The sequence below is a fragment of the Rhinatrema bivittatum genome, chromosome 11 (genome assembly GCF_901001135.1).
Source record: "Rhinatrema bivittatum chromosome 11, aRhiBiv1.1, whole genome shotgun sequence".
Lineage (NCBI taxonomy): Eukaryota > Metazoa > Chordata > Amphibia > Gymnophiona > Rhinatrematidae > Rhinatrema > Rhinatrema bivittatum.
This window is the reverse complement of record NC_042625.1, coordinates 90706626-90729830: the sequence shown is the minus strand read 5'-3', so window position 1 is coordinate 90729830 and position 23205 is coordinate 90706626. Positions and strand designations below refer to the sequence as shown.

General features: G+C 47.5%; 1 protein-coding gene across 1 annotated transcript in view; it reads right to left on the bottom strand.

Moving 5' to 3' along the window:
• Positions 1 to 18978: 18978 nt before the first annotated feature.
• The window catches only part of RUNX3 (RUNX family transcription factor 3), a 54044-nt gene continuing 49817 nt past the window's right edge, over positions 18979 to 23205 (bottom strand). Inside the window, exon 5 of the mRNA XM_029571118.1 lies at positions 18979 to 19542. Coding sequence (XP_029426978.1) covers positions 19028 to 19542 — 515 coding nt within the window. The 3' untranslated portion in view covers positions 18979 to 19027. The remainder of the gene's footprint in view (positions 19543 to 23205) is intronic.

Below are 23205 nucleotides of genomic sequence, written 5' to 3'. Positions count from 1 at the left end.
TTGGTTTAAGTGTGAGAATTTATCTACTCAGCTACCCGAAGTGGTGGTGAAGCAGAGAGGAAGACAGCGCAGCAGACTGAACGGGCCTGATCTTCCATCATTTGCTATGTTTCTATGCATTGCATGAACCAGTCTGATTCCAGATCCATGTCGAGTCATTTAAATTGCACAGGAAAATATTTATTTGCTACTCTCTTTAATACCTGTAGAAGGAACCTTTGTTGTCCTGAATACTGGCATCTTTAAACATTCCTTATCCTAATAAAAGTATTATTTCTACCTTACACTAATTTTATTTTTGAGATAATGGAATGAATGAAGGGTGTAGTGACATAGTCTGTGTTGTGTTGCACAGGACACACTGCTGAGTGAGGTGCATGCACAGGCAGAGAGAGAGAGGTAAGCAGCATGCGTCTTCAGGGACTGTGACTTTAAATACCTGCTGTGGTCAAATTCAGCACCAAACCCCAGGACACAGATGTTAACAGTTTTGAGAGCTAAATTGGACCAAAACAATTAACAGCCTAGTAAGTCAACAAGCACAGGTTATAATTAGTACAGTATGGCCCTGGTAAGCAGCGCAGCTTGACGGTGTTAGAATTAGAGGAGTGTAAATCTGAACGCTGCCGGGAGGACTTTCAAGAGGATGTAATTTCTCCAGGCCTGTAACTAGGGATATAAAAGGAAGTGGGGGACTGATGACCTTCCCTTTGTAATCCTTATTAATTATCTGCAGCCTCTAAAATTAAACAGCCAGAAAATATGCTTCCCTTTACTTTCGTGTGTTTGGGTTTTTGTTTTTTTTTTTTTTACTTCCAAAATCCTTAGAGAGAGGCAAATGGCACTAGGTCATGGGGGGGGTGGGAGTCAGACTGAGCCGAACCTGGTTTTGTTTCTCCTTCCCCGTGGCAAACGTGGGACTGGCTTTTCTAACACCGTCTCTGCTGCAGGAGCCACTGAGCATTCACCCCGGAGCCGGTGGGGGTAGGGGGGGTGCGTGCTGGACGGAGACGGGGAGAGCGGGTTCCTCCTTCATCCAAGAGGAATGAGTCCTACCCAAGGAGGCAGCCTCGCCCCCCCGGGTGGGCTATTTCAGATTAAGCGTGCCCCAGTGGAGTTTTGGAGCGAACCCGTGTGCTGTGCGCGGGTGCGTGGAAGTGCTGGCGAGCACCTGCCCCAGGATCACAGAAAGCAGTGGGGGCTGTGTTGGTTTTTCGACCCTCCTTGCTGGCCTTTGCATAGCAGCAAGCCGCCAGGATGCTTTGAAAAAGAGAAGCTACAAAACCCAGGCCTGGCACCTACTTTCCCCTCAGGGCCCGGAGCCAGGCGTTAACCTGCGGTTTTGAAAATTCGGTTCCCCCCCCCCCCCCCCCCATCACCACAGGCAGGAACGCTGCTCTGATTGGGGCAAATTTCACCCAAGGGAATCCAGCCAGGAAACTACTTACTATGGGGCCGATACAGTAACATTCGCAGGAGAGCGGGCGCTCCGAGGCGAGCGCCCGCTCTCCCAACGCGCGCCCAGGCCACTCTCCTGGGCGCGCGACCGAGTATGCAAATGAGGGCCCGCGGTAAAAGGAGGCGCTAGGGGACACTAGCGCGTCCCTAGCGCCTCCTTTTTGACAGGAGCGGCGGATGTCAGCGGGTTTGACAGCCGACGCTCAATTGTACCGGCGGCGGTTCTCAAACCCGCTGACAGCCATGGATTCGGAAAATGGACGCTGGCATAATTGAGCGTCCATCTTCTGACCCGCGGGCTGCTGACCGCTTTAAAATTTTAATTTTTAATTTTTTTTAAATTTTGGGGCCTCCGACTTAATATCGCTATGATATGATATTAAGTCGGATATTAAGCCACTGTGGCCCACCCCTGTCTCCAACATTGTTGTGAACGGGTTAAAAGACAGGAGCCAGAGAGTAAGACTAACTGATCAGTTCTCTCAATGGAGGACAGCAAATAGTACAGTGCCCCGGGGATCTGTACTGGAACCAGTGCTTTTTTTTTTTTTTTTAAATTCTTTATTTATCCATTTCCCATATTATACAAGTATCCACTTGCAATATTGCAATTACAGAACCAGAAAATTTATATAATCATTACAAATAAACTCTACTAAATAAATTTCACTTTCTGTATTCTTTAAAGTAAAAAGAGAAAGTTTATCAACTATAGAGAAATCTTATTGCAATTATATAATAAACAAAGAAAAAGTAAGTTGAATTATTCTCCAACTTCTATCTGCTTATGCCTGTTTATCTACCCCTAGAAGTACTCTGAGTTGTTCAGGGTCGGTGAATTGATATTTATGTTTGTTCAAATTTATCACACATTTGCAGGGATATTTTAATAAAAACTGACCACCCTTATCTATTACAAGTTGTCTTAAAATAAGAAATTTCTTTCTCCTAAGTTGGGTAGTTTTTACAAGATCTGGTTACCAGTGCTTTTTAATCTTCTTTAACAATGGCTATTTTGCACTCTCTAGAGTTGGGCAACGAAAGACGTCTAATATGCAGTCATTGTAGTTTATGGAGAGGTTCCCTAAGTTTATATATGCTTGCTGTTAATTACTTAACAAAATAAAAAAATATTTATCATTTTCATTTTTGTTTGATTTTAAAATTTATAGCTATTATGGACCAGACAACCTGAGCAACGCTGGGCAGTTTAGACTGGTTTTTGTTTAAATGATTTTTTTGAACACCAAGAGCCCCATCATTGAGAAAAGTATTGATCTCACGCTTGCGCCTGTGGCAAAATCTTCAGAGCGAGCGAGGCCCCAGCGTGCGTGAGCGAGAGATGCAGTTCTTGACTGCCAGCCCGACATGTGGTTATAATTCAGACGCCGTCCTGAACTGAACCCCTTGCTATTCTTGCTATGTTTTTCATACTGCAGGGATGGAAATTAGCAGCGAGTGGGATGTTGGCAGGTCAGGGATGGACACGGTCATTGCAAAACCCTTCCTGATAAGCGTGGGAGGGAATGTGGCCCGACACCCGGGCACACCACGGGGCAGGGTGAGTAGTAGACCAGCAAGAACCTTACTAATGGGGTGACTCAAAACTGCATCTTTGTTTCCCCCTCTTTCTGGCATCTAAACCTGCCAACTCAACCCAAATTACTTGTGGAATGCATATCCCTTCCTGGCTTTTTGCTGGAGGTGTTTTCTTTTAAGTAACTTCCATTGTGAGACTTGCCCCTTTGGTCTTAAAACTTCCATTCCAAGGAAGACCTTCTCAGGCACGAGCATGCTTGACATACGTTCGAGTCGGGGGCAGCAAAAGGAGAGCCAGCCGGGGATGATGAGGGTCTATTGACTCAAAGTGACCATAGCAGTGAGGAGAGTAACTAGCAGACAAAACTAGCTCTGGTTCAAGTTGACCCGACCTATCTGCACAGGACAGAGGCTGGCTGTGAAAGTCATGGGTTTGTGAGACCATAGAAAGGAATCCAAAATGTTTCCCGGGCTACCATAAGCTCTAGTGGGTGAGGCTTTAAGGACCTAAATATGTGTACCTTGGTAGAGAGGAGGTTTATGGAAGGGTGGGTGCTGGATATATGTAACAGCCTCTCAGCAGAGAGGGGCTGATGATGGTACAATGCAGTGCATTCACATAGGCTCCTTAGTGACAGAGTAGAAATGGCAAAGCTGATGATCCAGGAGGACCTTGGCTATGGCAGAATCCTATTACTATCTGATCTGACTGCCCTGTGACGTCCAAATCCCTTTCTTGGTTTTTATCATTATTACAAAAAAATAAGTGGACCCCACCCTCAGGTCTCCCTAGAAGAACAAACTACTTAGAAAAACATGAAGACCTAATGTATATTTGGGCACCACATCTACGGAAACTTTTGTCTGCTACTTGAAGGAAATATGGGATATCAGAGCCGTTGGGCTGTATTGCATACTGCAGACCAAGCTGTTAGTATCAATCATTTACCCTGTGCATATATGACAGGCTCTCTCTCTTTTTTTTTTTTTTTTCAATTTTATGTGAATAAAATGTCTATGTTTAGAGGACTACTCTTTACTTCAATTCATTCAGGATTACAGGAATGAAACAGCACTGAGAGTAGGATTAAATGGACAATTTTCTCAGTGGAAGGGAGTGAGCAGTGGAGTGCCTCAGGGATCTGTACTGGGACACTTACTTTTCAATATATTTATAAATGATCTGGAAAGAAATACGACGAGTGAGGTAATCAAATTTGCAGATGATACAAAATTGTTCAGAGTAGTTAAATCACAAGCAGATTGTGATAAATTGCAGGAAGACCTTGTGAGACTGGAAAATTGGGCATCAAAATGGCAGATGAAATTTAATGTGGATAAGTGCAAGGTGATGCATATAGGGAAAAATAACCCATGCTATAGTTACACAATGTTAGGTTCCATATTAGTTACTACCACCCAAGAAAGAGATCTAGGTGTCATAGTGGATAACACATTGAAATCGTCGGCTCAGTGTGCTGCGGCAGTCAAAGAAGCAAACAGAATGTTGGGAATTATTAGAAAGGGAATGGTGAATAAAACGGAAAATGTCTTAATGCCTCTGTATCGTTCCATGGTGAGACCGCACCTTGAGTACTGTGCACAGTTCTGGTCGCCGCATCTCAAAAAAGATATAATTGCGATGGAGAAGGTAAAGAAAAGGGCTACCAAAATGATAAGAGGAATGGAACAGCTCCCCTATGAGGAAAGACTAAAGAGGTTAGGACTTTTCAGCTTGGAGAAGAGACGGCTGAGGGGGGATATGATAGAGGTGTTTAAAATCATGAGAGGTCTAGAACGGGTAGATGTGAATTGGTTATTTACTCTTTCGGATAATAGAAAGACTAGGGGACACTCCATGAAGTTAGCATGGGGCACATTTAAAACTAATCGGAGAAAGTTCTTTTTCACTCAACGCACAATTAAACTCTGGAATTTGTTGCCAGAGGATGTGGTTAGTGCAGTTAGTATAGCTGTGTTTAAAAAAGGATTGGATAAGTTCTTGGAGGAGAAGTCCATTACCTGCTATTAAGTTCACTTAGAGAATAGCCACTGCCATTAGCAATGGTAACATGGAACAGACTTAGTTTTTGAGTACTTGCCAAGTTCTTATGGCCTGGATTGGCCTCTGTTGGCATGTTCTTATGTTCTTAATAAGAAAATTGATTTCCCTGGGTATAGGAGAGCTGTCAGGCATCCGCCAGCCATTCAGATGCTCAGTACAGGTTCTCTCTGCAAGGCTGAATCCCCAAAAGCAAATCCCACATTGGCGGCTGCTCAGCGGAGCCTGAGTATCACGTTCAGGGGTCTGGAAACTCAATGTGTGACTGACCTGGTCACTGTGGGGAGCAACTGCTTTAGAGTTCGGGTTCCCATTTTGCAGAAACCGTTTCTCACCACAGTAATTGGGATGTTAGGGACCTTAAGAATACTTTGGGGGGGGGGAAACATGTAAACCGAATATTTAGTGGACAGCGACGGTAGGAGGACGGGATTGCTCCTTTTTAGAGGACGAATGGAAGCAACTTAGATGAAGTGAACGTCCATCCCATGATTCTTTACCTTCTGTGCTTCTTGCTCTGGATCCCCTCCATTCCTTGCTCGGCTACCACATTGCGCATTTTCCCACCGGTGCCAAGCTCAGATCGCACTTCGCAGGGGAAGCCGCTCCTGTTTTCAATAAAACCTCAGGGCAAAGAGAGAGAGAGTGACTCTGTTCCGTCTCAGACTCCACACACTCAGCGTCTGTTTATTTTGCTACACCTAAACTGGAAAGTTAAAGGGGGGGGGGGGGGGGGGGAGGGAGGAGAAATCTCGGAATAGTTTCTGCAGATAGAGGATAGAAAGGTTTTAAAATGTTCTGAAAACATTCCACTATGCGTGAGAATCAAAGAGCCATTGAAAACGACAGAAAAGCTCGTTTTAATGAAAACCAAATTTCTCATTCCTATGGGGGTTTCTTTTGCAAGGATATCCAGGGGGATACAACTGAGACAGACAGACAGACATACTTAAGAAATGTAACCACTATTTCTCAGATCCAGTCCTGCTCTGCTGTTTTGACAATTTTATTTTTATTTATTTTTTTTACTATTATGGACCTCATTCACAGATCTAGATCTATTTTGTACAAACAGATTAGCACAATGTCCTAGTTTGGTGCTAAGTTTTGTTCAGTGAAGCAACAAAATCAAGATTTCACCAACAGTAGCAATGCTGTGCAAATATTTTCTGTATGCAAATACTTTACTCAAACGGACCTCATGCAATAGGGCACTTAGAGTGCTCCACTGAATGCGGTGTCCTTTGTCTTATGAATAAAACCAGTGCCAGGGTATTTTATAATCATTGGCCCAAGATTAACACAAACTCACAAGAATCCCAGGTCTGTGTATTTTTTATTTTTTTTGTTGCAAACAAAAATTTCTTTTACAAAGAGGTAAAGTGAATACAGTAAATGCACTGAAACTTATCTTAAATCTCCACGAGCTTGTAAAATAGCTCTTTAAATCCATAGGAACCTGCAAATGAAGCGCTGTCTCTTATATCACTCGATGCTGCAGTGTTTCAACTTCTTCTCCATCAGGGGTCAGAAATTAGCACACGGTAATGGACTGGAGTCATAGCTCAAAATTCCATGTGTTTTTTTTTGACACGCCGCGGAACGGGCGCCTCTCTGATGTATTGTACTCAGCATGTGACCTGGAGGAAGTAACTTAACCTCTATGTGCTTAAACTGGGGGGAGGGGTGCCCAGGGTGGGATATTGTAGCTCTATTGCATCAGGTAGACCCACGCATAAAACTTTACATGCATAAAAATTAGTAGGGATGTCCATTTGTCACATCCATTTCGGCGAGTACGCGTGTATCCCTCCAACTTTCGAGTACAAGCCAAAAAAATGGATATCATGTGTGTATTTTTAATAACGAGTTATACGCAAAATACCCGTTTCCCCATGTGTACTAGAAAGTCGGCACACTCACCAAAACACAGATGTGATAAGTGCACATCCCTAAAAATGAGCATATACGTGCGTAAGTAGCCTGTACTCATGTACTCCGTATTGTCACTTTCATGTGCACATATACACACGTAAAGAAGGCAGGGCCAGCACTTATGCACATAAAGACTAACTTTAAATGCCCTGCGTACATGAAATCTAGGAGATACGTGCGTGGCTGTGCCGCGCGTATCTCCTGGTATGCACAGAACAGTGGCGTAGCCACGGGTGGGCCTGGGTGGGCAGGTGCCCACCCAACTTAGACCCAGGCCCACCCAACTAGCACCGGAACTGCAAGGCTGTCGCGGGATCCCATCCCCGCGACAGCGAACAAGAGAACCCACGCCTCGCGCGCCATCACGGCACACGTGGGGAAGCGCTGCTGCGGCCGTATGGCCAACCGGTCTTCCTGTTCGGGGGGGGGGGGGCGGAAGCGCCGCGCGCAGCTTCCGCTTCCTCCCCCCCAATGCAGGAAGATCAGCTGCCTCTCCTGCTGCCACCCGTTCTCCTGCTATCTTCGGACCAAACGGCCCGCCGAACTTCCTGTTTGGGGGAGCGGAAGCGCTGCGCACAGCTTCCGCTTTCTCCCCCAAAGCAGGAAGATCAGCTGCCTCTCCTGCTGCCACGGCCTCCTGCTATCTTCAGGCGTCGGGCCGTACTGCCCGCCGATCTTCCTGCTTGGGGGGGGGGAAGGGAGGAAGCGGACGTTGTGCGATGCGCTTCCGCTCCCCCCCCCCCGACAGGAAGTTCGGCGGGCAGTACGGCCCGACGCCCGAAGATAGCAGGAGGCCGGTGGCAGCCAGCCTGCACATCCTGCTGCTGCTCCGGAGTACGGGTAAGTAGAAAAACAAAAAAATCTAGGGTAGTCAGCAGGGTTTTAGGGGTCGGGGTTAGTAGGGGAAAAGGGAGGCAGGTTAGGTAGGGGTTTTAGGAAGTTCCCTCCCAGTCCATTCCTTTACTGGGGCAGACTGGGAGGGAACAGGGAATAAGGCCAATTGCATCGCCACACGCAGGTTGTAAAATCCCCCCTCCTCCACTTACGTTTGCCACTGGGCACTCGTGCACACATATACGCCCCGATATAAACTCGTGCACGCATGTTCGCGTGGGTAGCAGATTTTATAACGCGGGTGCGTTGACGTGCGCCTGTTATAAAATCACCGTGTCCATGTGCTCGCCTGTGCACGAATCTTAAAATCCACCTCAGAAGTTGCCATTTTAATAGGCACTTCCATGTTTACATTAGCCAACTTTCGGATTTTTACTCCTGCAAATTATCTGGCACGTGTTCATTGTGTAGTACTCAAGGGGCAGGGGGGAGCTCAGGCTGAAGAACCAGGAAGGTCTTGATGACCTGGAGCAGGACTGGGTGAACTGGTGGACTAACTCATAAACTGGTTAATTTCCTTTATGAGCACATGTTTTAACACTGCCCAATCTACGCGCATAAATCGGGACTTAGGTAAGGCCTGCTTTACTTCTGCAAGCAAAATGTACGTCCACGAATGTTTGAAACAGGTAGGAAAAGTACGTGCATTTCAATGCGTTGCATGCGTTCACACGTAAGCCTACACCAAGCGCATGTATTGTGTATTTATGAAAGCATGCATGTATCGTATGTGCAGGTTATAAAATACTTGTGTACTTGCAGCCCTATAAACATGTATATGCCTGCACGGGCATTTGTTTGCAAGTCACCCTCCCTGATTGTAAGCCTTCTGGTGGCAGGGCACTACCTGGTGTATCTGGATGTAACCAGCTTTGAAGTGTCCTTAAAATGCAGAACATAACTAAATAGTTAGGAACTCTGTGCATCATGCACAGGACCACGTAAAGCTGTGAATGTCAGGTATAATAAATATCCGAGACTCACCGGCAGCCATGAGAGGCAGTGCACGGTGCACAAAATATTGTAGTAAGAACCGGACTTTGGGGAATTTTGTATCTTGATTTTAGGCCACAAGGAAAAGCTTTCATGGAGCCAGAAGCGAAAGGTGGAGATTTGACTTATCCCAGGAATTAGCGGAGCAAAGATTTTTACATTTTGGTCGTATATTTTTATTTTATTTCACTCCTGGTGGGCGGGCAGACGCTTCAAAGTGGATTATATTCAGGTATCTCCCTGCTCCCAGAGAGTTCACAATCTAAGCTTGTACCTGAGGTACTGGAGGGTGAAGTGAGCTGCCCAAGGTCACGTGGTGCGGCCCAGGTTCTCCCCCCGCCCCTGTTCTACCCACTAAGCCATTCCTCCACCCCATTTTACATTTAAAGAATCAGATGTCACTCAATTTTGTACAACTATATATTTCCATTTTTGTACTACACTGTGACATCCTTGCTGTACGTTAAAAAGTGGCGCAACTGGCAGCCTTTGACCGTAGTACATGGTTCATATGTTGAATGCTGGATTATGAGCTCTGAGGGAACACAGAATTGATTTAGCAGTGGTTCGGTTTTAAGGCCGCATTGTACCTTGCTACTCAGGACGTAGGCCATTCTGGAGATCTTTATGGGCTTAGCCTGCTCTGAAATCAGTTCCACACGCTTGTCTCATCTGTAAGTGCTCTAGCTAAGGCTTTAAGCTAGAAAAAGCTTATTTTTGAAAGATAAAACCTTTTGAAGGCCCAAGGGTTCTTCTAGCTTGCTTAGAGAGAAAAAAAGAAATCCCCACTCCCAGCTCCTCAGAAGGTTTTCTACCTGGACGCAGGCCAGAACCCTGGTGGAATTTACAGAGGCTCAAAAGAGGAAATAGTGCCGGGGAAATGATCTGCAGCCAGCTCGCCAGAGGAGGGAAAGCCTCTCCTCATTCTTTCTTTCTTTTCTGCTGCTCTTCCTCCTTTCCTCTAAACTTTCCAGCCCCCTCTCCCTTTCCTCCCAGAATTCTGGCACTGAGGCCGCTGAAGGCGACGCTTAACTAGGGACACGTTCTCTCTCCGGTCCGTCCTGTCCAGGGGGGGGTTTAAGCAGGGTCACACGCAACCGATGGGGTAAAATCTACTTCCAGGACAGTTCCAAAGAAAGAAAGGAGAGTAAGGGATTTGGGATCTAGAACGGCGGTTCCAGAACAAGGGGCCTAGACTGCGGTGACCTGTTAGGCAGCAGAGTCAGCCCTGGGCGTCTTCCTCACTGCATGCACGGACGCGTAGCCACCCTTCCACTAGGACGCGGACCTTTTATTTTATCGCGTCAGTTCAGTTCCCACAATACCAGCGTTGATGTATTATTCTAAATAATCGCATCCACTAGCAGGGGCTGCTTGCAGAAAAAAGTTATTTTTTACATCACAACAAGCTTTATTGAGGTGACTGAATTTGCACCGATTGGTGCTGTGGGATAATAGGTCTCAAGGATACATTGCGTCGCTCCTGTGCGCTGTCCACCCTTGAGGAAGCAATCCAGCTACCTCAAGCCTTGGAATGCGTCTTGACCATAGTCGTACTCTCTCCACGAGTATTTCCTCCCTCACGCCAGGTGCCAGAGGGCAGCAGGGCAGGACCTCCCTCTGGGTGAAATGGAATAAAATCCGACTTGTTTATTTTTTCCCTTTGACGATTTCTTTTTGTTTACGTACAAATGCAACATTACTGGGGTTATCTTGTCATCCATGACGATAAGAGGCAGGTGGTGTCGGGGAGAAGAGGGGAACACTGCTGAAATAATAACCATCGTGCTGGAGAGGAGGCGACGAAAGGCTCAGTAAGGTTTGGTAAGGTCCCCATCTCGGACAGCAGAGTTCTGGTTGGCGGTAGCAGCTTTAGGCCTGGATTCAGTCTGACTTCTTCGTAATCTGGCGTAGGATTTCGCTATCTCTGTTCCAGACGTGTTACAGTCATTTTTAACGTAATATATGCAAAAGATAACATATATGTTGTTATCTCTAGCCAAGCTCAGCTCGGCTTTTCAAAACAGAAGCCACCTATTCTTCTCATGCCTGTAATGGAAGCCGAGACTCGGGGGTTGATGAGAATCCTGGCCCCCCCGGCGTCCTTGACTGTGCTTTTTAAAGCTGAGAGCCAGGGCCGCTGATTCCTTTATGCAAGCAGGGCGGTTGCCTGGAGGGCCAAAGTTTTGGGTGCAGCAGAAGGCCCGAAGCTAGCACTGCCAAAAAAAGGGACGCACCGTCCTGGATCCACTGCCGCCGGTAGGAGGGAGCTCACTCTGCTGGAGCTAAAATGGGGGGAAGAGGGTGCAGGACCAGAGGTTTGCCTAGGGCGCCAAATTCTCTTGCAGCAGCCCTGCTGAGAGCTAACGGTGGCGGCACAATCGTGGGTCGTGCCAAGGCACACGTCCTTTCCGTCACTTTTAGGTCTGTGGGTTGGGCCGGGACCATGGACGCTGTGAGTCCTCATCTCTATCCTTACTGTTTCTGTGAGTGTCACAGGGAACCGGAGGCAAGGCGGACGCGAAGATGAGTCTGTGAAGGGTCTCCCGGGCCCGAGAAAACGCCCCCCAGGGTGGATCTCCCCTTCTGCTGTAGGGGGGATGAGTAGCGTGCAGGGGCTGTATTTCCTGCAGGGGTCTGCACTCTAGCGTGCTGGGAGGGAAATTGTTCTTAACCTCGCCGAGACGTCTATGGGAGTCACCTCACGTCCACTGAACAGATCAGTAGCAGAGTTTGTCTGGCAGAAAAGGTTTCCTTGACGGTTAACCAAGTCAGCTGTTAATTGAAATATTAAGACTGTGCCTTCGCTTAAAACACCACCACCATTTCCTGCTTTGTTTCCTGTCATGGCCAATCCCAAGTGACACAAAAATCCCCAACAAACTTTCATTGCTTTTCTGCATTTCGGCACACGCCAAAATGATTTAACGAGTGCTAAACATTTTCAGTACATGTTAAACGATTTCAGAGCACATGCTAAAACAACTCAGCACTCGCTAAATGCAGAAACAGTAAGGAAAAGGAGTTAAAAGAAAAAGCAAACGAAATATTTCTGAGCCAGTCTGTTAGCGCTGCGTAAGCCCTCCTCAAACCACCGTTACAGAGCCTGCAAAAATACCCTGAGGGTGGATGTCAACCCCAGTCCTTGGGCCCAGTTGGCCACTGGGGGTTTCCAGTATATCACAATGAATATGCATGAGATATATATATTTATACACACTTCCTCTAATGAATGCAAATCTATCTCATCGGTATTTACAGTCAAGGAGCAGTGCAAAGAAAGACGACAAATAAGATATTAGGACAATAGTAAAGCAGCAATTCCAGTGACAGCACGTTATGGTACGCTACACCTATAGACAGAGTTTCTTGATAGAATTTGGAACCTACGGAGTTATACCCCCTTCCTTAGGTCTAAGGAATCCATTTTCTCTATCTTTTTGCGGATTAAAAATCACCCAAAAGCGAATATATCCGCGTAGGTTGTGGATGTTCTGAAAGGAGCCGGCCACCACTCCCCATGTCATGTGAGAGTTAGCTTTCAGCTCAGGTCCTCCTGGCCTTCCAGCAGGTCTCACCTGTGATCGTGCCTGGGCTGTAGCTGCGTACGTCTGGCACAAAAGCCAGGGTGCTCTGCAGATTTCAGACCTATTGGGTGCAGGCGCCTCCAGACTGGGGTTTGGGAACTTCGTGTTTCATGAGTAGAACGGGAGTTACGATCACGTTGGATTGCTTACAATGGTGGTCTAGAGAGCTGCGGAGGGATCGCTTTCTCTGAACAGCTGTCATTCAATTTAATCAAATTATTTAAGAATAAATATTCCATCTACATTTTTTTTTTACAAATTCTATTCTTGCTCTTCAGAATTATATACCACATCCTTGCATGACCACCGAGTCTCTAAAAAAAACAAACATCCCAAGTATTATTACAGTTCACAATCCAGCTTTCTGTGTGCTGAAGAACAGAATAAAGAGGTGAGTGTGGGAAGTGATGCTGGCCTGGTGGCCAAAATACTCCACGTGTGCTATTAGATTAACCCGGAAGTCTGAGACCTTCTTTCTTTTTCTTTTTTCCAAGGAGAAGTCTATATCTTGTTTTTCCTGTGCTTCTCTATACCTCATCCTTGTTTTAAGACAGTAATAGACCATTCCCATGCAAGCCCCAGTCTACAGCTGAAGCTCGCTGTCGCCTGCTGATGACATCACTGAGTACATGAACACCAGGTCCTTCTTCCCACCGACCCCCAGAGTGACGCTGGTTGGAGCTGCATCGAAACTCCAAAAGGGATGCATTTCAAACTCAAATTACCTGCAGACCGAGCCACAGAATGCGGCAAACTGGACACAGGATCACTCAACCAAAACACACAGATTTGTGACATATTAAAAAAAAAAATCATCCTTCATTTCAAACAAACTTGGTAACTGTAAATAAATAAATTAGAAAGCAAAGTGACCAAGGTTTATTGTGGACGAAGCAGCCAGCACCTCATCGCCTAGAAGTTGTTGTTGACTGCCAAAGACATGAGACTACATCCAGTCTTCCTTGCTCGGAATCTGTTTGACTCCCAATACCTAAATATTGGATTTACTGTGCCCTGTCCCGACCTCCACCCAACTGTTTAATGCAAGCAGGAAGGTAAGAACATAAGAGCATGCTACACTGGGTCAGACCAAGGGTCCATCAAGCGCAGCATCCTGTTTCCAACAGTGGCCAATCCAGGCCATAAGAACCTGGCAAGTACCCAAAAACTAAGTCTATTCCATGTAACCATTGCTAAATGGCAGTGGCTATTCTCTAAGTGAACTTAATAGCAGGTAATGGACTTCTCCTCCAAGAACTTATCCAATCCTTTTTTAAACCCAGCTACACTAACTGCACTAACCACATCCTCTGGCAACAAATTCCAGAGTTTAATTGTGCGTTGAGGTTTAAAAAGAACTTTCTCCGATTAGTTTTAAATGTGCCCCATGCTAACTTCATGGAGTGGCCCCCCTAGACTTTCTATTATCCAAAAGAGTAAATAACCGTTCACATCTACCCGTTCTAGATCTCTCATGATTTTAAACACCTCTATCATATCCCCCCTCAGTCGTCTCTTCTCCAAGCTGAAAAGTCACTAACCTCTTCAGCCTTTCCTCATAGGGGAGCTGTTCCATCCCCTTTATCATTTTGGTTGCCCTTCTCTGTACCTTCTCCATCGCAATTATATCTTTTTGAGATGCGGCGACCAGAATTGTACACAAGTATTCAAGGTGCGGTCTCACCATGGAGCGATACAGAGGCATTATGACATTTTTCCGTTTTATTCACCCATTCCCTTTCTGTGCTCTTGGTGCAGAAATCAGGCAGTGGAGTGGTAATGATGTTTTAGTTTAAAGCAGCACGGGAGGGGAAATCCCATTATCGGCCTCACAAGGCAACCCTGAGGTCGCTCTTTATATTTTGTCCTGGCAGCAGGGCCGGTGCTTCCATTAGGTGAACTAGGTGATCACCTAGAGCGCCAGGATTTTGTGGGTGGCAAAATCCTGCCCATGTGAGATGCAGAGGGGGTGCTGTACCAGGCCCACTGCCTCACGTAATTAAGGGGGAGGGGGGGGGTAGGATGGGGGCAAATGATCAAAGGTTCACCTAGGGCAGAAAATGTGCTTGCACCGGCCCTGCCTGGCAGTTTCCCCCTTCCTCATTTTTTGGGTTTCTGCTTCAATCTGAACCGGCCGCTCCAGGGCACCACTTCCAATCACCCAGGGGACCTTCTCCCTTATTTTTATATTCCGCTCCCCAACCAGGAACCAAGGGCCGAAAACTGCAGCAATTGGGACCCTTAAGTCTGGCCTCTGGGCCTCCCCTCCCCCCCCCTCCCCAGGAGCCATGAGCGCTGCCTCCGCAGCATCCCCCAAACCGCAGCCGGGTCCTACGCCTGGCAGCCTGGACCACCTAGGAGCGCTCGTCTCCTGGGAAGCATCGGGCTGCACTTCCCACCCGTCTTGCTTCACATTCCTCTTGGTTTTCTGCCTGCCAATTCAATGTTACTTTCTATTTCACTTCTCTTATTTGCCTTTTTCCTTGCCTGGGTTTTGGTTTGAATGTGAGGTTGGTCTCCTCTGCTTTATGCATCAGCTTTAGAAGCCGCTTCTCACCTTTCCCCCCCACACATCTCTTATTTTAAACTGAGTCGGCCTCCTCTGCCCCTGTTTAGTCGCTGGGACTTCACTAAACGTGAGCTTCAGTTAGAGGATCTCCGACCCGCCCGGAGACCCATCCTGCTCTGTCTTGCCCCACGCGCTTTCTTCTGGCCCTGTACATTGCGGGTTCCTTACCCTTTAAGCCCCCTTGGCAAAAATCTCACAGAACGGGGCATTTTAAGCTAAACAATCGTATACGGAGAAGATCCGGTGAGCTGTTCCCACTAAGTTGGAGGGAGGGCTGAAGGTGGGGAGGGGGATCTGTGCTCTAGTCCTCTGGGACCCCAAATGGATAGGTTTTCAGGATGTCCACAATGACTATGCAGGAGCTGCATTCGACTAGGTTGCATATCTTGTTGGTCAGACCTGTTCTGGGGGATGGGCAGGGCCAGTGTTACCTGTTTTGCTGCCCTGTGCTGTCCTCCCCCCCCCCCCCCCCCCCCCCCCCCCGTTAAACCCTACAGGTGCGCTGAGGTTAGAGTGTGGATCCCAGATTTCAGGTGGGCAATTTTGGGACGATTTTTCCCTGCAGTGTCAATGTCCTGGTCAGGGGGGCCGAGCCTTGCTCCTGTCCTTCAGCCACCAGGGGTAGCACTCAGCTCACGCAGGGACCCCCAGCCAGCACTCAACAGCAACACCTACTGGCTAGGCACAGGTGTGCAGATACCGGCTTCGGAGGGAGCTGTGCCCTGCTGTCCGATCAAGGATGACTGAAGTGGATGAAAAGCACAAGGGAGGTTACAAAATGGGGGGTAAGCTCGCACTCCTATACAGCTGCAAAACATGTTTTGTATTATTATTATTATTATTCTATGCACAACCTGGAAGAACAGAATTCACAAGCTCTCTCCTCTGTAAAAGCTAAAAGTGTAAAACAGGATAAAGATTTCCAACTGAATTATGCCACATTTCAGGCCCATGTGTTAAATAAGTTTTCCCCGTTTTTTTTTTGTCTATGGGAAAAAATGATACAAAAAAATGCTGAGCACTTCTGGCCTTTAACTTTGTCACCGTCTTCAACAGGACCCAGCCCTTTGGACTTGTAATAATATATTTTATTATTCAGCTTGGAAAGTCAATGATTGCATCAACGCTCTTATGGTATTTTTTTTTGGTTTTTTTTTTTAAATGTCTTGACACTTATTATCAGGCAATATTTAACAGGAACATCGATATTTCATAATTAGAAAAGCAGAACTCGTGGTTTCCAAACACTTGGTGTTCACAGGATAGGCCATGATTAGGAATCAGAAATGCTACAGACACAAGGCAGTAATGCATGGTAGTCCACGGGCCCTGTCATGGGCTGCTTTATAGATCCGGGACGGGAGGATCCGGCTCGGTACCCCAGGCCAGCTGGCTTTTCCTTCCCCTCGGTGACAGAGAGCTCGCTCCTCTAAGACTTCGTCCTCCGCTGGGCTGCCAGCATCAATCAATGAAACAGCGTCTTCCAATTTCACCGGAAACATTTTTAGATTAGTTAAAGGGCCTCACAAAAGGCAATGACGTCACAGCTGGCTGAGAGGTGATGAATTTCTATCTGATCTTCTCTTTCTGCCATTTTTCTATCCTTTCCGTGGTCAGTAACATGGGGGGGAGGTGCAGCGTGAGACAGGCTCGGTTACAGGTGGGAAGGCGGGAAGGCGGAGGATAATCTCTGTCACCGTCTCTGATGTCAAACTGCTTGGCAGCTCCCAAGAAGGATCACTGACCTCACAGGAGGCTGTCAAGGCAGCTCATTGATGTGCATCGGTCCAGCTTCACTCTGACCTTTGCTGGGAGGAAAGGCGAACATTTTCTATCGTCCACCAAAACAAAAACCTCATCAAACTTTGAAGAAACGTTATCAAGTCACTGGGGGTTCAGGCTAGGACCAGGACCATGGGGGGGGGGGGGGGGGTGGGGGGAGGATTAGTTTCTGCTGAACAGAACCAAAGTTGTCACCCGGTGAGGGCTTCAGTCCTATCCCAATCCTCTTACATAAATTATCCAGTGGTTCCAGCTGTCACAGGCCCGTGACACAAACTCTGAGCAGCCCAGTCAGACTGGGTGCCCGCCCACCCCCCCTGTCACGTCGCCCTGGATTGTGATCTACGAGAAACTCCGATAACCTAACAGTTTCCCAGGATCGTCTTCGACCTTGAATTATTATTATTATTTTAAATAAACTCCTTGACCGTTTTCTCCTGCACACGCAAACGTAACAAATATTAACAGTGGATCCTTCAATATGTTCAAGAAACATTGGTATAACAAGACAAAATAATACAAGACTTTACAGTTAAATATCACATCAGGCGGACAAAGCTTTACAGAAAATTGTGCGTAACAAAATAAGCAAAATTTATAGTGCAAACCCAAATTTTGATTGGTCGTTTCGTTCAGAACGGGCAGGCCGGCGTAGGAAAAACATTTCCTCAGGCCCCAGAGGGTGTGACGTGCACTCAGTTTGTCTTTTCCTCCTGGCTTGAAATGAATGGGAAGCAGGTTTGTGCACCAAACCCTACCGCACGTTATCTCTGGCCATCCTTACAGGCTGAGAGAGGGGTGCACGGCAGTCCAGAGAGGTGCGGCAGGATCTACGGCATCCACCCAGGACAGGTTACTGCAGCGCTCTGGCGTCCTTTGAAAATCATCTTGCCTGGGTATTGGGGGGGGGGGGGGGTGTGTGTGGGGGAATGTGCTCCTGTTGCTTTTACTTTTAGATCTTATTCCTAGCTCTCTCTTCTATTTTCGTCCTTTTCACTTCAGAATAAGAGGTGTGTACATTGTTACTATTACAGATATGCCCGCTTTAAGAAAAATGTCTCCTTCCTAGGCTTCACTTTTACAGCCCCAGTCCTTGTGCTCATGTGGGGTTCTGGTAAGAACCAGTCCAGTGGGGACCCATTTTAACTCCTTCATATGCTGGGAGAGACAAAACGGGAGGGACCTTTAAACTCTTTCAATAATACCAATATCTCCCCAGACCTGAAATACCACTGAAACAAAATACTGGGGATGGAGCGTTACTCAACACCCCCCCCCCCCCAAAAAAAAACCAAACCAAACAAACAAACCCCAACCTGAAACGAAGGGAAAGGAAAACAGATTCAGTTCAAAAGTTAAAACTCAGCACAAGCTGTCTAAGTGCACATTCCTCGCACATTGCCTCAAATTCATCATCCCAGGCACAAATATATATATATATATTTTAAAACTGTCTTCTTTAGAAGAAGAAAACTCCACAAAAATTATCATCAAGATCAAACCATGTTTCTCTTGAAAAAATACATCGCATGTAAACAGACCGTCATGCTGTGGGGGATGAGGGCACCCAACAGACCCTACGGCCTCTCAGCCACCCTTCCCCATCCCACCTTCCCGTCGTCCGCTGCCTTCCACTGCCAGCCCAACTCAATTCTGTAAACAAGAAAGACCCACGTGAGATTCTATTGGAGCAGGCAGTTCTTTGGTCGTCCAAGACCGAAGGGCCTTTTTATTTTATTTTAGGGGGAAGGGATGGATGGTCAGGATAGGACATACAGTAATACTGAATTCTTTGGATAACTGCAGCTTCAAAAGGAAGGAAGGGAGGGAGCGACACTCGGTCCAGGGTGAGATGATCGCGTTTGTACAACGGCAAACAGCTTTTCCCAGGTCCAGGAATTTCGATGCAGGTGTTCAGCAGGAAAAACACGCCGAAGAGCGACTGAAATTCGAGGCGGCAGAGCGATTTGCTTTTCCGCACAGTTCACGTCCGACTCCCAGCACTGGGATATTATGTCTTCTGCTTATCTCAAAATGCCCTGGGGGGGGGTCCTGAACGTCTACGTTTTGCTGCGTTGCCCGTGTGCTAAGCATGGCTTCTGCATCTCACTGTGAATAAGGGTGGCGGGGGAGATTATTTTTCAGCTAGAGCCTCGAGAGCCTTCTTCCGTGCCGTTCAGCGTTGCTTTTTTTTTTTTTTTTTAGTTTTCAGTATGGCCGCCAGACGGACTCGTCCATTCTTCCCGTGCTCGTCAGGGAGGTGGGGGAGTTGCTGTGGCTGCCGTCGGCATCCACCCCGTCGTTCTGACTGAGCAGGCTGGGGTTCATGGCTGCGCTCGTGCAGGAGGAGGGCAGCATCCTGGTGGGCGAGCGCTCTCCCCCCGCCACCATGGAGAACTGGTAAGAGCCGGAGGAAGCGCCGTAGTACAAGTGGTAAGGGGACGGGTTGGTCTGGAAGGGTCCGCTCTGGTTCTGGCTGGATCCCGGGTAGGGAGGGGGGAGGTAGGTGTGATGGAACCGGGTGGCGGTGGTGGGCATGCCTGCCATGCTGATGCCCCCGATCCCCGTGGTGGACGGGGAGGCGGAGTACGGGAAGGCGGCGGACATGGCACCGGGGTAGTGCATGCGAGGGTCGGAAAACCTGGTCTCGGTGAGGCTGGGAAGGGTGGAGAAGGAGCGATCAAACGGGCGAGGGTCGGAAAATGGACTCAAATCGGAGGTGCCTGGTGAAATAAAGAGAGAGAGAGAGAGAGACTCAGTGACTGTAGGTAGGAGGAGGATCCTAAAGTCAAAATGCAGCGTTAATATAAAAGTTCAAAATCCCACAGATCAAAGCTGGAGCTTTTCAACACAACCTTAGCCTTACAGAAGTCTACAAGAACGGCGGCCCCGCTATCATTATAAGACAGTAATGTGCCCTCAACGTCAGCACCCAGGTCCTTAACTCACGCGCTAGAAAAAGACCCAGCTCCCCGTGCACTGAGCGAATGGTGCACTAATGCACAGCAATCCCATGCTTAGCGCACACAAATCATGTTAGATGCACAGAAATCCCAAGTGTAGGACACCTGCACCACCAACTGCAGGTCCGGCCCCAGAAACGTTACTCCACCCCTGACCAGGAGTTACATTTCCAGCGCTAAGAATACCCGAGTTAAGCCAGGGCACCTCCATGCACTGGGGAGTAATAGCCAATGCCTTGAATAGTATGGGATTTGCATGGAGGCCACTTAAGTTGTGTGCATATTCCTTTTATGCGTTAAGTTCCCTTTTAAAGCAGGGAAATGTGTGCCCAGCCATGCATTAACGTGCACACAACCGAGAGCACCTTGTTACATCGGCCTAAGAGTTAGATGTATAATGTTCCCATTAGATCTCGGAGCTGTGAAATCTGTCAAGTATGGCACAGATCTCACTGACTCACCCTGCACAATTCACTTAACCTCCCTGGGCTCATACAGGGCTGAATTTTCAAATCCATTTGCACACATAAAACTGGGCCTTATGTGTGCAAATGGCTGTGCTAAGCCTGGGGCTCTAGGTGAGTAAGAGTTACATGTGCGCTTTTAAGGGACTAGGGAGAGGCATTCTGGGAGTGGGGGGAGGCAGGCAACATTGGAACATGTGTGCATACTTTCCACTTTAATAAATATGCAAATTAATCTGTGCACATACTGGGTCCATTACCTGCTAATTTTCAAAGGAAACTTACGCACAGAAATTTGCTTTGAAAATTTGGGAGTAAAGTCTGTACTAAGGGGGTCATTTTCAAAGGAGTCACCCGTGTTAATGTAACATACTGTCCTAGCAATTTTCAAAAGCCATTTACTCGAGTACATGCTTTTTAAAATCAGGCCCATAAAAGGTATGCGTGCTGCTCACCTGAACAGACAGGGGTATAAATTTACCCTCCCTGAGGGCAGCTGTGCCCACGTGAAAAGGCTTTTGAAATCAGTGCGGGTAAAATTCTAATTTTCAAAGGGAAAATCCTCGGGGAAGCTGGAAATTGCCTGCATATCATCATCCCTTTTGAGTCCCCGACCCAGAGAGCTGTGCGCACAGGCAGAGCTGGGAAAAGGCACGGAGGCCGCAGCTGCAGTCATTGACAAAGTCCTCGTCCTTCTGCTCTCTTCCTCCAGTAAAATAAAGACGAAGGTTAACATCTGAAACTGGAGCACCTTTAAGGGTGGGGTAAAGTCAGCCCGACTCCCTGCACAATTCCGAAACAGCGCATCTTATGCGCAAGGATTTTTATTTCCTGAAAACAAAATATTCCAAAGGGGTGTGAGAGAGGCAGGGCAGACGCAGGCAAAGGTCGCCAAAAATCCTTTTTGCACAAGTCGTTGTCGTTCATGTGATCCCCCCCCCGAGGAAAAGCTTTCCTTCTAGAAGTTTCAGAGTCAGGGTCTTGTTTTTGTAACGAAAACGAAACCTTTTAGAAGAAGCTGCCCCCGATCCCATTCCCCTGCTGTGAGAGAGGAAACCCTGCACCTGATCTGCAGAACTGAGCATCGGAGCATCTCCTCCTCAACAGACAGAGGGTCTGGGGCCCCTGGGGCACTGCCCCTCCCCAGGTTCCCTCCCAAACTGCGCCTATGCCTCAGCCATTAGTCTGCAGCCACCTTGGCGGGCTCCAGAGGGGGCTGTGGTTTACTCCCCATGGCTGAAGGCTGAGCCGGGAGGGGGGGATATGAAAATAAGGGGGGGGAACCCAGCAAAGGCTCACTCAGGGCAGCCAAGGACAACAGTTTGCACTGAGAACCCAAAGAAGCAGAGGTAAAACTGCGGGACAAAAAAAAACCTGAACAGGAACAGAGTCCCAGTCTATGCAAATAGCAAAGATGGGTTCCTTACTAACGGGAGTCTGATTCTGCTTCCGAGTATAAACAGGAAGGGAAATGTTTACTGCAGACCGGTAACAGATAAATAAAAAGCACAGATGCTAGACGGAAAGATCCCGTGCAGTCACTAATTCGCAGCCACGTGGGTGAGTAAATACACACAGCGCATGTCCGAGGATTCCTTGTAAATACACACAGCGCATGTCCGAGGATTCCTTGTAAATACACACAGCGCATGTCCGAGGATTCCTTGTAAATACACACAGCGCATGTCCGAGGATTCCTTGCAGGTCCTGACACCTTCATTGGATCTAAATAAGAATAAGCCAAATAAGAACTGGACACCCTGACCTGCTCCAATGCACGAACACTGCTGGGTGTGTGCACGCACGGACAGAACACGAGCAAACACACACACATCACATATTTGTACGCAAGAAAACTGGACAAAGTTCAGAGGTCTTTGCCTGCGTGGGCTCCTCCGCACACTGCCGACTTAACAGCGATGGAGACGCCAGGAAACAGAAAGAGAGAAAGGACCCCACGCCACTTCTCTCTGCGCCTGCAGAGTGACGGCAGAATGATGAGGGCCAGCAGAGAACCGGCAGGCAGCAGCGGGCACAGCTCAGGCGCTTCCGCTGGGGCTACAAACCAGCCCAAGCTTTGCCATGTGCACACAGTAAAGCTGCAATGATTACAGACGAGCATTTGTTTTTAAAATGAAAAGAAAACCTCAGCGAAACACTGGTGTTCCATGTCATTTAAAAACGAAACGAAAAGGAAAACAAAACACAGTTCGTGTCGTCGTCCCCCGGTTGACTGGCATGTGAGGAAAGTAATAAAAAAAAAAAATGAAGATGCAAAATCTCATCTCCTCCACGATCCCCTCTAAGCCCCCAGGGGCACACACGCTTACCCCCTTCTTCGAGTGTCATGATGTGGGATGAGTGGAAAGGGGGAGGAAGAAGAGGATGGGGATGGAGATGATCAGGCCCATTTTTCCAAAACTCCCACTGCAGAGCAGCTTCAGTCTGGGGATAAAGTGGGACCTCTTATGTCCTTCTATCCTGGGTATCTTTGGCTGCTGCTATGTACAGCCTTGCAGGTCATTTGCTATCTGATGTGGTGCCCAAGACTGATTCCTTCCTTCAGATCTTGGGCTCTCCGCTCTCTGGGGCAGGAACCTCAGAACTGTGGGTGGTGTCTGGAAACAGCACTTTGTAGAGTGCTGTGAAATAAATAATGTGTTAATCCCAGCCATGTTACACCTGCCTAAAGAACTCCAGTATGAGTCTAAACAGTTCCCTACAATTGATCAAAGGCACAAACCCCAGAAACATTTCCTTCTATAGGATCTTCCAAACTTGCAGAAATGAAGGTGACTTATAGACTTCTATTAATTAAGCCATACATGTATTATTATTGGGTGTGGCAAAGGAAAACCCTATATTTATTTCAATAATGATCTGGAGCACACATACAGCTTGGCTGAGCTGGGGTATTGACATGTGGAAGTTTGATCTAAGAACATATGCCTGCACGGGA